The 14,940-nt window shown below is 40.9% G+C and overlaps 1 protein-coding gene and 1 long non-coding RNA gene across 2 annotated transcripts; one reads left to right on the forward strand and one right to left on the reverse strand.

Moving 5' to 3' along the window:
* Positions 1–4,627: 4,627 nt before the first annotated feature.
* On the reverse strand, positions 4,628–11,483 carry LOC121257319. Its single transcript, XR_005939197.1, has 3 exons — positions 11,437–11,483; positions 4,960–5,011; positions 4,628–4,855 (listed from the first exon to the last, which is right to left on the reverse strand). It is a non-coding gene; the product is annotated as an uncharacterized LOC121257319 (long non-coding RNA).
* Positions 11,484–11,940: 457 nt separating this feature from the next.
* Positions 11,941–14,612, forward strand: LOC121257321 (ankyrin repeat and death domain-containing protein 1B-like). Its single transcript, XM_041158282.1, has 3 exons — positions 11,941–12,252; positions 12,399–13,205; positions 13,513–14,612. The coding sequence occupies exons 2-3, from the start codon at positions 12,498–12,500 to the stop codon at positions 14,548–14,550; spliced, it is 1,746 nt and encodes a 581-aa protein (XP_041014216.1). The 5' UTR covers positions 11,941–12,252; positions 12,399–12,497; the 3' UTR covers positions 14,551–14,612.
* The last annotated feature ends 328 nt before the right edge of the window (positions 14,613–14,940 follow it).

The raw sequence follows: 14,940 nt of genomic DNA on the forward strand, positions 1-14,940 counted from the left end.
GCATGTGTAGCCGGTCAATGTCGTGGGCCCCACACCACTATAACTTATTTATTTAATTATTTATTTATTTTATTTATCAAGGGACCTATTAGGTTTTCACTTTGTGTTCTCTATAAATAGAGTTGTTCATGATTGTGTTCTTGAAAGTCTGTATGTGTTCATCCATTTCCCTTGATGTTCATATATTTTCTTGCATATCAAAATATCCATATAAACCAAAAAGAGTCTTCATATTCCTTTGATAAGTCCATTCATCCTTTATTCATACTCTTCCATATTGTTCATCCATCTTGTTCATGCATGTTCATCCATATTGTTCATCCATGTATTTCCATTGCCTCATTCAATCCATTCATACACTATAATTCAACCATTATAGTGTTTGCCCTAGTTGTCCATAGCCCATATTACCCTTCATCCATCAAAGTCATTAGCCCTAGCCGAAATCCACTAAGCCTCCATCTTGCCATACACAAATCTTGCCTTATTTGGTAACCCTAGCCTTCCATAAGGATTTCCTAAACTCTAGGAATCCTAACCCTAGCCACCTTTCATCCAATCCATTGACCTAGCCGAAATTCTCTTGCCACCATCTTTCCATATTAGTCACTTACCATACCTAGACTCCATCATCTCCATAAACCCTAGTCATCCCTCAAGAGTCCCACTTGGCAACTTCCTTAATTTTAGAAAAGTTGACTCATCCCAATCACATCCTTAAAATCTTTCAATCCCTCTAATCACTCAATCAATCCCACCAATCACTCATTCCCTAGAATTACTCTAGTCAACTAAGACCTGCTTCACTTACCAAAACCGACACCCTATCTTTCCTTGATAGATTCCTACCACTTAGGAATCTTCCCTTAATCATCTCTATCTTTCCAAAATCCAACCAATCCCTAAATCATCGCCTACAAGTTAGGAGCTCATATTCCATCTTCCAAGTCCTCCAAATTCGAAATACCTCCATTGCCCTAGTCAAACTTCCAACTCCTAACAACTCTCATGCATATTACCAATTAGGATCAATCCTAGCCACCATACCCATCATTCAAATTATTCTTCCATCTCCAATCTCTTAATTCTAGGAACTTCTCTAGAATCACTTCATTCCTAAAATCAATCCATTCCTAGAATCTCTCAAGTCAACCCAAGACTCCCAACATCTTACCATATCCAATTCCTCTTGCCATATTCAAACACTATCTTCCATCTCCTAATCCCTAAACACAAGAAACAACCTTAGACTCATTCAAACACCATCCATCTTCATCCACTTACCTTATCCAAATCCTATCTTCATCATCTTATCTTTAATCAATCCCTAAGTCAATGAGCAACACTAGACTCATTCAAATACCTTCCAAACCCTAGCAATCATCCTAGACTCTAACCCTAATCCATCACTCCCCAAAGTCGGCCAACCCTAGCCACCAAACCCTAGCCTCATTCTTCCACATCATTCCCAAACCCTAGCATCTCATCCTACACTCCAACCCTAAGCCAACTCTTTCAATCTCGAAATCCTCCTTAGCCACCACACAAAACCCTAGCTATACTTCATCATACCAACTCTAATCATCATCCAATTGGCTCCAACATCAAGGGCAACCTTCCATTCGTTCCACATTGCATCAAACACTCATATTCATCTCTTAGATCACCTGAACTCATCATCATCATCATTTCATCATTCAAACACTAAACCTTCATCAACCTAGGAACCCATCATTGCCATAATACGTGTCATTATTGTTCAAAGACCAAACAAGTTGGCAATGTCACTCGGTCATCATCCTTACCAAGGCAAGCTCGTGGTCCTTAGTGTTAGGGACAAGACCGGGGTCCCTAACATTAACCCTTAGCGTCGCAGTTGATTGCCTAAGAAAGACGCTTTAACTCTATGTTTTTCTTAAAACTTTATTTGGTTTTAAGCTAGGGTCCGCCTCCATCGCAGTGAATAGTACTTTAAATTTGTCTTCACATCCTCCATATGAAATTCCCACAATATGCTGAATCTCGTTAACCTTATCCATAACCCAATCCAATGGTGAACCTGATATATTATTTATCGGAAGAAGAGAAACCAGGGGAACAACATTATCCCTAAACACAGTTTCCAACTACACTTCCGACCCCTAGACATTCCTCCTCACAAGGCACCAACGACAAACCCATAGTTTCATCCCTGCCATGTCTTGCATTCAAATCCTGAACCTCTTCAACAGTTATATTGTTGATGTCACCATTAACAGTTCCTTCACCTTCGACATTGGTGTCGTCGTTCCATCGACGATGACATTGCTTGTAGGTGCTCCACCCCCCAACGATCCTTTTTGTGCCACTTTGTTAGACCCTACTGCTCCCTCAGGAGGCATAGAACAGGTAGGAGAAGCACTACCTTTTGTTACCTCATTTTCATCTTTTGAAAGAGGCTCGTATGCTTCTTCCAAACTACTCAAAACCTTGTAAAGACCCCCATCTACAACTGAAAGTGAATCTTGGAAAAAATTACCAACCCCATTTGACTGAAGGTAGTCAGACAACAAGTTGCCGATGTCCTGAGTGATACTGCACGAACAGTGATGCCGACGTCTCACGACCCTATATGTGTTGACGTCGAGATGCTCTATGCCGGCGCACTAGAGGCCTTCAAACCCGTAGGATGTACCCCCCGCCCCCTCGTTCGTTTTCAATCCACACCCTAAACCCGTGACCAGGTCCAGCCCCTTATCCACTTTAATCATAAGATCTCTCATATACTCCATAACTATCATCAATTGAGCTCTGACAACCCACAAGACCCCCTCAACTTTTCTCACCCTGAACACATGGTGCTTTCCTTTCACTTCTCCCAATGTCACCTAACAGCCTTTGTCTCCAACAAGTGCCTTATCCTTTCCTTTCGAGCTATTCTCTGCTGGACTACCCGTTGGTGACCTCAACACCGAGACGTACGTGGCACCTTTGACTAAGGGAGGCCTTCCCACTGTCTTTCCATCAACAAACTCTCTTCTGTTTGCTTGCTTTAGAAAACGGCTTTGGACCAAGTGACACTTTGAATGGAACATATAAAACCTTTCATCCCCATTTGCACCTTCCAGGATCACCAACAAACCTTTCTTCCTTTCATTCTAGAAATCTGAGAGTTGCAGAAAACTACGTTAATATGATGTTGAATGATGAGAGCTTCATTACCCATCCTTAGCTCCCTGGAGAATCCCTCATGACAGATAAGTTCTAAACAATTCTCTATCCCCTTAGCTACCCATGAAGCTGTCGTCCCACACAGACACATGAACTTATCCATCATTTTACTTTGTTTAGAGATGCGAAAACTGTTTCCTCTCTCTTTTGTAAAAACAAAAGTTTTTTTATTCTACCTTCAATCACCTATCTCACCGTCCATCTGAGACGAATCCACGTTATGTGTCGTCATCTTGCTTCGTCATCTCAAGGAGAGAAGATGTGATATGGGAATAAAATGCAGAACTGAGATGTTATACGAGAAAAGAGTTATGGAACTATCCCAGATCTATACTGACGAACCAAAGGAATGGAAAATCTTGATCGCTGAAGGGAGGACCGACACCGGAGTGTCCTCAGAGGAGTCGTTGGAGCTTGTCGGTTGTGTCTGTGGCGGTGGCAGAGGCACAGGTTCGACAGTCGATGTCGCCTCCGAGAGATTTCCTTGTCACTGAGAATCTCGTCGATTTAGCCCCAGAGATTGGGTGGCGGTGGCAGTGAAGGTGTGCCCTAGGTTTTGGGTGGAGGGTGACGACAGAGATTGGGTACGTTAGGGTTTTCTCTCTCCGTGTATTGTGTATTATAACTTTTAAAAAAATTGAAACATCAATAATTTTTTAGTATAGCTGATGTGAAAGTTTTATATCGAAGATTTGTTAGATGCGTAAAAATTAAAATTTATAAATAGATTTTCACATCCATCCCTATTTTAATTTAATATTTTTTTATTAAAAAAATGTCCCGGCAGTTAGCAAATCTATGTAAGCTAAAAGAACAATTTGGTCTTGAATTCCTTCAAGAAATATTGCTATCTTATTGTGTTTGAAAAAGCAGTAGTTCTATCCCATACAACACCTAAATGGGGGTGTGAATAGGTGCAGTTCAAATTTTCTGATCTAATAAAATTTAATGACAAGAACCAATTAAAAGATGACACAAATCATACAAATAATCAACACAGAGATTTGGTCACGAAGTGAAAACTCATTTGAAGAACGTCTTCAAAATCTAAAACCACTCCGGGTGTAAGCCACCACCTAAAATCCACTATAGAAAAAATTTATTACAACCAATTTAGAGACACTCACAAAACCTTTGTAATTTCTAAACTTGGCTTGCAACATCACGAGTGACCCACTCGATCTCTATACGCATGTAGTGTCAGAACTCCGACCTTTCTATAGCATCCCACGAGAACCTCTCGATCTCTGCATCAACAGCAGCTCCGGAAACCTTCTGGCCAAACAAAACCTCCACTTCAATGGACTTTGAATAAGATTTGATCTTGAGTGTGGTGTGGTGATGTGTTTGTCCAAGAGAGATTCAACAATGTGGAAAAGTTTCTCTTTATAGCTCTTGAAGCAATTAGGGTTTTTGCTCTGTTTCTCCACACCAAAGAACAGAAATAAGCTATTCTATTTATAGTCTCAGCAAGACACGGCGCTCAAAATCATGAATTTTAGGTTGTCTTGAACATTGGCTCGAGTGAGGTGTCGAGCGAAGGTCGAGCGCACGTTGTCTTCTGAAATCGCTCGAGCGAGACGTCGAGCGAACTTCTCTGGATGAGTTCTGCTCGAGCGCCACGTCGAGCGCACATCGAGCGAACCTATCTGTATGAGTTCTACTCGAGCGCCACGTCGAGCGTACATCGAGCGAACCTCTCTGGATGAGTTCTGCTCGAGCGCTGGGTCGAACGCACATCGAGCAAACCTCTCTGGATGGGTTCCGCTCGAGTGCTAAGTCAAGCGCACATCAAGCGAACCTTTCTGAAAGAGTTCTGCTCAAGCGCCACATCGAGCGCACATTGAGCTAACCTCTCTATATGGTTCTGCTCAAGCGCTGCGTCGAGCGCACATTGAGCGAACCTCTCTGGAAGGTCCCGCTCGAGCGCCAGTCGAGCGCCAGTCGAGCCATGTTGAGCACACTTCAATATTTTTCATATCACACTGCTTCAACACTTGTTACAACTCAATTTTACACAGGTTTTCACAAGAATATGCCAATCAACTAATTTTTCCCTCAACAATCTCCCCCTTTGGCATTTCTGTGACAAAACCTCTAACCTATACATAGGACCTAATCCTGATACACCCCAAACAGGATTCCCATGATTTAGACAAAATCTTGAACATGTTGAGAAATTTCTGCAAACACTTAGCAAACGGTTAAACGAACCACCAAAAATATGCAAGAAATAATCTCATAAGCATAAACAATGTCAGTTGCACAGTTTTCATAAAAAACTTTTCATTAACAAATTAATCAGACATTGAGTTCAATAGACAAACAATAGCAGCAAGTAATTAACAACAAAAGCTGCTCCCAAAAAAAAATGTGTTACTAACAAACACAAAAGCTGCTCCCCCTACATTTATACCACTCCTCCTGAATATGTACTACTTCCCCTTTTTGTCACGACAAGCCAAGGGTCTCAACTATCACCATCAGTCTGACTGCCACCATCATCATCAAGGCGCTCCTCTATATCGTTGAAGCGTTGAGTCACAAGTTGCTGCAGGCTGTTAATTTTAGCATCAAGGCTATCAAACCGGGCATCAAACCCGGCTTCAAGACGGGCAAGGTACTCAACGACCTACTGAAGGTTGGGCTCGGTCAAGCCAGGTGCCGATGTGGATGGTACCGAGCTATGTGGCTGTGAGCTCGAAGGCCGAGAGCTCGATGGCTGAGAAGAGGGTGGTGGAGGATACTTATCCAGAGGTTGAGGGGTAATGTGAGCACGACTCAGTTGCATAGTCCTACGACCAATAGGAGCTTTAAGAGGGACTCTAGGCTCCTGTGGAAGAAGTGCAACTGACTGAGAGAGGGCTAACCTAGTGATGAGGCAAACGAAAGGCAAACCAGTCCGTGTTTTAGGGGAATTAAAAGCCTCAAGCATAACCCGGCAGAGATGACTCCCTAGGTCCATGGAGACATCGTTGATCAGTGCATACAAAAGAGTGGCGCGGTCAGGACCCACATCACTCTGATGACCAGTAGGATAGAGATTTGTAAGGACTGAGAATGAGAAAATCAGGTGGAAAACGTACCGTTTGAATGGGTGATTTACCATCCAAACTAGAAAATGGACCTATTAGACACTCAACAATGACTGACGGACTAGGAGGAGAAGTCTGTGTATAGGGATACATAGGATTTGCCACATGCGGGGCATTTAGCAAGTCCGCTAACATGCCCAAAGTCACCCGGAAGACAATGTTTCGGAGACTAACATCAAAAGAGTCATCATCAGAGATGGCATGAATGTTGGAGTAAAACTCCTTAACCAACTCCACAGAAGGAGGGGGATGACCAGTGGTCAAGGCCAGCCACTGGCGAGACTCAAAAATATGTGGGATAATAGTCTCAGTAAGCTCACCGAGGGTGACTTCTCGCTCGACAATAGGAGAACAGTTAGAAAAGTTCTGAGCGTAAAGTTCTCTTGCACAAGCATCGTGGAAATGTGCTTGAGCGGGGGCAGGAGGATTTTGGCGTGGACGAACACGTCGAGACATGACTTTGGCTGTGGACATAATCAATGACGTTAGACAAGGCTAAATGTAATGTGAAATGACCAATGCATGTCTAAATTGCCCAATGCATGATTCAAACCAATGTATACTTTGCCAAAATTAGATTATAAAAGCCCATTTCACTACCCAAAAAAAATCCAATTTTGGGTTAAAAACAAAAAACCAACAGAAGTCCCATGGCCCTCCTAAACACAAACCATCTTTAAACATAAATCAATTTCATGTCAAACACCCTCCCAACACTAGGATAGACATGTAATGAGTATGGGAACAATGTTATGTTGATGCATAATGAAAATGAGAAACCAAACCTCATTGAGGCATTTCACCGAACACTTGGTGTGCATCCAAGCAAAAACCAAATGAAAAACTCTTTGGGAGTTCCATGAACCTCCTCAATACAAGAGTGAGAGAATCATTCTCTACACCCAATTCACAAACCAACAAAATGCCTAACATCAAATCTCCATTTCAAACACCAACACAAAAACCCCAAATGCAGCACCCCGAAACTAGGAAAATAAACAAACCCTAATGCCGAAAATAGAAAAATAAACACAAAAGAGAGAGGCTTACCGTGATTAAGAAGAGATTTCTTGAGAGAAATCAAGAAAAATGCACACGGAGAGAAAAGAGGGAAGTATTGCATGCAGGGGAAGGGAAAACGACGCAGGAGAGAAACGAGTCTGGGGAAAAAGAAAGGACGCAGGGTGTTTTTAAAACACTTTCGCTCGAGCGGAGTTTAAGTTCGCTCGAGCGAATGATCAAAATTTTCATTTTTTGCTTAAAAATTTCAGTGTGATTCAAGTATTAATGAAGTCAATTTTGAAGCTTGAAAATCACATCAAATGTAAAAGAGCATCATATCCTCATAAAACACGCAGGTAATAAAAACAAAGTACCACAAGTAATAAAGACATGCGTGTTAACAAGGTCCTTGCTTAATCAAGAAATTTCAACCGAAAAGTATGAGCGGGGTTGGGCTATACAAGAAACCATAAGTGTTTGGGATGCTCTTCCAAGATGCAAAAAGTCAAACCTAATGCTGCTAAAACCTGGGTTCTTCTGTTTGATTACCTGTATCAATATCAAGATACTTGTTTTTTCCTTTTTTTTTTTTATTTGCAACACCATCCCTTTTTCTTTTCAATGATATACAATATCATCTCTTTTCCTTTTTCTTTGCACAAGGGAATAATAATTTGCAACATCCCTTTTTCTTTTCAATGATATACAACATCATCTCTTTTTTTTTCTTTGCACAATGGAACAATAATGAGGTTGTCTAGCCCATGGTCAATTCTGTGTGTAGGTAGAGCTTCCTAACACTTTTGATTGCCTCCCCAAAACTCACAGTGATGAAACGTCGATTGACTAAGTAGGGAGTGAAGTGTGTGATGCTAGTCACAAATTACAAAAGATACATGTTTCAAACATTTGTAACTTATAATGGTGCATGATACAATTTTCAAAAGATATAAGTACCTAGAATTTTCAGAATTGACATCACTAACACTCTTAGCCACATTCATGTGCAAAACATAATGCATGATGTTTGAGGAATACACACACCAATATCCAAAGACAAAAATGAAGAAAAACTATACAGGACCTAAACAAGTGTAAAATGCATAAATGCATGAATGCATGACCATCAGTCTATACCATGTCTGGTCTGCTCCTCCCCCTTTCTCATCCACACTTGTCTTACTTTTGGATGATTCACCTTATCAGCTTTCTGGCTAGTAGTCAATTGGTCTAACTTCACATTGATAATCTCATTTTGTTTGGTCAAGACCATGACTTGGCTCCACAAGTTTTGATGCCCTTTTCTTGAGTATGACTTTTCCATTCTCTTAGGATGGCCCCTAAGCTCAAAACAGTTTGGTCGTATGTGACCAATCATACCACAATTGTGACAAACCTGATTTGCCTTGTGAGCTTTATGTCCCATGGAGGGTGAGACGTACCTAGGAGCATTCAAGAACTTCTCACTCCTTTTAGATGGATAACCAGTCCTACTTTTAGAGAATGCATGAGCATGAACAGATTGATTTTTTAACTTGAAGCAATCTAGTCTAACATGACCAACATTCTCACAGTGATGACATATAGGGCTCATGTTGTGAGCTCCTTGTCTCTTGGGAGGTGGGACAAACTTTTGCACATGTAGGGTTTTCTTACCCCTTTTAAAAAGTTATGCTTTGTCATTCTCATTCGATGCGGGAACAAACATTATTTTTCCTTCATTTTTGTAGGAGATTTTTGAAGTTGAAGTCACATTATATCCTATACCTCTCTTATCACCAAAGGACTTTCCCGAGTTTAGGATTTTGTCAAGCTTTTGTTTCCCAGAAGAAAAGTTTTTCAATTTATCATTTAACAAAATCAACTCACTTTCCTGCATTTTCATTTTATCCTCAAGTGACACATTCCTCTTTTGCAACTGATCGGTTAGACAAATGGCTTCATTCAATTTACCTTGGAAATCCTCATTTTCTCTTTTGTAAATATCTATATTCTCAATATGTGCTTTATTGAGTTTCCTCAATTTCACACATTCTTTGTACAACTTCTCATAGATTTCCTCAAACTCATCTTCATCCCCGGATTCACTTCTGGATGTACTCTCATTTTCAGACGTTGATTCACTTCTGTGACTTTGGCCACCAACAGAAGAAGTGAATGCCATGTAGTTGAAATTTTTCTTTGGAGAGGGACTCTCTGAAGAGTCACTTGTCTCAGCACCATTATCACTCAAGGAAGCACCCTTTGCCTTCCCTTTAACCTTTTTGTAATTTGCACACTCAGGGCGAATGTGCCCAAAACCATAACATTTATGACACTGTATATCAGGTTGAACCTTGTCTTTGGTAGCTCTAGTGTATTTCTTAGAGCTCATTTCCTTATTTCCTGAACTGAAAGTTTTATTGACTCTCTCAAAATTTTTCTTCTTATGGCCCCAATTCTTTCTATTTCTGGACACAAACATCTTCTTGAATTTTTTAACATAAAATGCTACTTCTTTGTCACTCATAGCCAACTCATCGGATGACTCATCAGATGATTCATCGATAGTGTTGAGAGCTATGGACCTATTTTTCTTATCCACAGGACGAGTATGTTCATAGGTTTGTAAAGAGCCCACCAACTCTTCAATCTTCATATTGTCCAAGTCTTTGCTCTCTTCAATGTCAGTGACTTTGGGACTGAATCTCTCAGGAAGAGATCTGAGAAATTTTCTCACAATTCTATTCTCAGGGATTCTGTCCCCTAAATTAAAACTAGAATTGACAACATGATTGAGTTTGGCATAGAAAGCATCAAATGTTTCATCATCCTTCATTCTAAGTTCTTCAAAACTAGTGGTCAGCATTTGAAACTTAGAATTCTTTACAGCCTTGGTACCTTCATGGGTGACCTCAAGAATGTCTCAAGCTTCTTTACAATTCTCACACATGGAGATTCGCTTGAACTTCTCCTGGGACACAGCCATGAAAATCGCATTCAGGCCTTTGTTATTCCAATCACACTCATTTAATTCATCCCTATAGTAGTTATCCACACTTTTGGGGATTTGAACTCCTTCAATAATAGTAACTGGTTCTCTCCATCAATTTGTTATGGAAACCCACACTCGTTCATCCACAGATTTTAGGAATGCTCTCATTCGAACTTTCCAATAAGCGTAGTTGTTTCCATCAAAATATGGTGGTCATGTGAAAGATTGAGATTTATCCATCTGAACCACTACAGCAGGATCACACTCAGGAATTTAATCCCAGCGGAGTGAACCCTCTTTGATACCAACTGAAAAAGCAGTGGTTCTATCCCATACAACACCTAGAGGGGGTGAATAGGTGCAGTTTAAATTTTCTGATATAATAAAATTTAATGACAAGAAGCAATTAAAAGATGACACAAATCATATAAATAATCAACACAGAGATTTGGTCACGAAGTAGAAACTCATTTGAAGAACGTCTTCAAAATCTAAAACCACTCCGGGTGTAAGCCACCACCTAAAATCCACTATAGAAAAAGTTTATTACAACCAATTTAGAGACACTCACAAAACCTTTGTAGTTCTTAAACTTGGCTTGCAATATCACGAGTGACCCACTCGATCTCTACACGCATGTAGTGTCGGAACTCCGACCTTTCTATAGCATCCCACGAGAACCTCTCGATCTTTGCATCAACAGCAGCTCCGGAAACCTTCCGGCCAAACAAAACGTTCACTTTAATAGACTTTAAATAAGATTTGATCTTGAGCGTGGTGTAGTGGAGATGTGTTTGTCCAAGAGAGATTCAACAATGTGGAAAAGTTTCTCTCTATGGCTCTTGAAGCAACTAGGGTTTTTGCTCTGTTTCTCCATACCAAAGAACAGAAATAAGCTGTTCTATTTATAGTCCCAGCAAGACACGGCGCTCAAAATCATGAATTTTAGGTTGTCTTGAACATTGGCTCGAGCAAGGTGTCGAGTGAAGGTTGAGCGCACGTTGTCTTCTGAAACCGCTCGAGCGAGACGTAGAGCGCACATCGAGCGAACCTCTCTGGATGAGTTCTGCTTGAGCACCACGTCGAGCGTACATCGAGCGAACTTCTCTGGATGAATTCTGCTCGAGCGCTGGGTCGAGCGCACATCAAGCGAACCTCTCTGGATGGGTTCTGCTCGAGCGCTAAGTCGAGCGCACATCTAGCGAACCTCTCTGTATGGTTCCGCTCGAGCGCTGCGTCGAGTGCACATCGAGCGAACCTCTCTGGAAGGTCCCGCTCGAGCGCCAGTCGAGCGCCAGTTGAGCCATGTTGAGCACACTTCAATATTTTTCATATCATACTGCTTTAACACTTGTTACAACTCAATTTTACACAGGTTTTCACAAGAATATGCCAATCAACTAATTTTTCCCTCAACAATGTTGTTAGAATTGAAGGGTGTTAAATAACAGGTTATTGAGAAGCTAATGTTTTTGAGTTGAAAGTGTTGGGAATATAGCTTAAAAAGAAGAGGAAAAAATAGGGATGAATTGAATGTGGAAGCAATCAGTCGCCGGCGGCCCGGCTCCACTCAACGAAATTTCCCTCGAAGCTGATAAAACTACCCACAAAAGAACAAAATCCACTACATTTCCCACGAACTGAAGTTTCTTGTTCAGTCCGTCACCTTCATTACATTATCCTTCTATGCTTTCAATCCAACCTTTTCACTTCCATACAAAAACACCCTCCAAAAATCTGCGATCAGGGTGGTCGTTCTCGTTTTGTTATCTTGTGACAGATACTTTGGCCTCCATGTGTACCGTTCACACATTCCTAAAGCCCGTTGTTTTTCTCTTTGTTTTCTTGGCTTCATTTGGTTGGTAATGGCCATCTTTGCTTCCTCTTTATAACTCCCATTCTCGTATCCATTGTTCTTGTTGCAAATATCTAGTGGGTTTTCTTTTCGTTTTCTCAATCAATATCAAACGGGTTAGTTATCCTCTCTATTTCAGATAACCATCTTCTTCAAACTCTTTTATCTCTTTCTCTCTAATCTTGCGCTCTTTTGCTTTCTTTCTTTCTTTTTTAAAAGACTTCTTGTTCAGTTGTTCAAGTGTTCTCTATTCACTTTACAGGTTCTGTTTGTTATAGTTTGATTCTTTTCCGGAATTCCCCATCTCAAAGAATCAATTTCTTTGCCTCTATAATCATCCTTTGGTCAATTCCAGTTTGCAATGCCGCCTTCGTACTTCCCTCTTAGGTGGGAGAGCACCGGAGACAAGTGGTGGTATGCTTCTCCCATTGATTGGGCAGCTGCCAATGGCCTCTATGAACTGGTCAGGGAGCTTCTCCACCTTGACTCCAATCTCCTCATTAAGCTCACCTCCCTTCGTCGAATCCGCCGCCTTGAGACAGTCTGGGACGATGAAGCTCAGTTCGAAGATGTTGCCAAATGTCGCTCTCATGTTGCTAGAAAACTCCTCCTCGATAGTGAAACAAAGAGGGGTCATAACTCTCTCATTAGAGCTGGCTATGGCGGTTGGCTTCTGTACTCTGCTGCCTCTGCTGGGGATGTGGATTTTCTCACGGAATTGCTAGAGAGAAACCCTCTTCTTGTCTTTGGAGAAGGAGAATATGGGGTTACCGAGATATTCTATGCTGCAGCAAAGAGCAAGAATTCTGAGGTTTTCAGACTGTTGCTTGATTTTGCATTTTCACCAAGGTGTTTCCTTAACAGTGGAGGTGAATTTGAGGTGCAGTTGGGTAATATTGGCGCAGAATGTTGGGGGGAGATGATGAACCGGGCTGTTCATGCTGCAGCTAGAGGAGGGAATTTGGAGATGTTAAGGCTGCTTCTTGATGATTGTTCTGATGTTTTAATGTATAGGGATGCTCAGGGATCTACAATCTTGAATACAGCCTCTGGCAGAGGGCAGGTTGAGGTAGGGCTTCCTATCTTTATATACTTGTCAGATGCTTTTGCCATTAATTCATGCATCCCAATGCTTTAGTACTTGTAATACAGCATCTACTCTATTTGCAAGCCTTCTTATTGACATAAACTATCAGTGTTTTAACTTTTTTTAAAACGATAATGGGTTATGCAATAAGTGGTGTATTTACTAATATTTATGGACTTCTTGTGCTCAAAAAAACTGTTTGAAAAGTTTGATGTTTGTGTCCTAATCAAACCTCAAGTTTCGACCCCATACTCCTTTTGCTATACTGAAGATTAAGGTTCTAATGCAGGTAGTAAAGGATCTAGTAGCATCCTATGATATTATCACCTCTACAGATAATCAAGGGAATACAGCACTACATGTGGCTGCTTACAGGGGTTACTTACCCGTGGTAGAGGCCCTGATTCTAGCATCTCCATCACTAGCCTCCTTAACAAACAACTATGGAGATACTTTTCTACACATGGCAGTGGATGGTTTCCGGACCCCGAGTTTCCAAAGACTGGACCGGCATATTGGCCTCATGAAGCAGTTGTTATGTGGTAAGATCGTGAACATGGAAGACATCATCAATGTCAGGAACAATGGCGGAAGAACTGTGCTTCACATGGCAGTAACTGAAAATGTTCAATCTAATCTGGTTGACCTACTCATGACTGTCCCATCTATCGGGTTGAACATCCAGGATGCCCATGGGATGACCCCTCTGGATACTCTCAAGCAAAGGCCAAGATCGGCATCTTCTGATATTGTAATAAAGCAGTTGATTTCTGCTGGGGGGATCTCCAACTGTGAGGATCATAGGGAAAGAAGCGCCCTTGTTTCCCAACTAAAAATGCAGGGTGTTGGGAACAGAACTCCTGGAACTTGTTTCAGAGTCCCTGATTCAGAGATATTATTATGCATTGATCAGTCGAGCAATAAGAAGGCAGGTTCTGTAAATTATGGTGCAGGGCGCCTGAAGCTCCTGCTCCAGTGGCCCAGCAGAAAAGAGAAGAGTGCTGCTGGCAGCAGAGAGTTTAGAGATGATGATAATTCTCTGGAATCATCGTTCAGTAGATCTAGAAACATGGAAGATAGTCTAATCCCACTTCGGCAGAAGTACTCACAATCATCATCCTTTCCAAACAATCATACAAGGACATTTTCTCTTGTGGGTGATCATCCAAGCCCATCCTCCAAAAAAAACTACAGACTGAGTTCCTTCGATAAGAGGTTGATGAACCAGCACTTCTGTTTTGGTGCTCAAGGCCTTGCTGTGGAAGATTCAGTTCGCTGTGTGCAGCCAGATAAGAATCACATGCGTTCAAGCTCTCTAGTAGCTTGATTTGACTGTATTAAGTACTACAACAGACAAAAAATTATACAAAAGTAAATTCACAAGCTGACGTGATTTCATGAGATTCGTTAGATTTATTTTACAATAAAAATAACTTTACAAACATAAATTTGTAGTTTACTTTTATATAATTTTTTTTTGTGACTCAAGTATTTCTCGTACTGAAATAGTTGGGAGCTCTTGCTAAGACATGGAGACTCGGTAATGTTGAATTACAAAAAAGAAACTTACAAATTAATGAGTTTTGATATAGTATGTGAGTAATGATACACTTACAACGCGTTTTTATAATTTTTATATAATTATGTGTTAAATTGAGAGTATTTATGTAAAGTGATATTATTTTAATAAGTTATTTTATAAAAATATTCCTCATTT

This window comes from Juglans microcarpa x Juglans regia, chromosome 3S (assembly GCF_004785595.1).
Source record: "Juglans microcarpa x Juglans regia isolate MS1-56 chromosome 3S, Jm3101_v1.0, whole genome shotgun sequence".
In the NCBI taxonomy this organism is placed as follows: domain Eukaryota; kingdom Viridiplantae; phylum Streptophyta; class Magnoliopsida; order Fagales; family Juglandaceae; genus Juglans; species Juglans microcarpa x Juglans regia.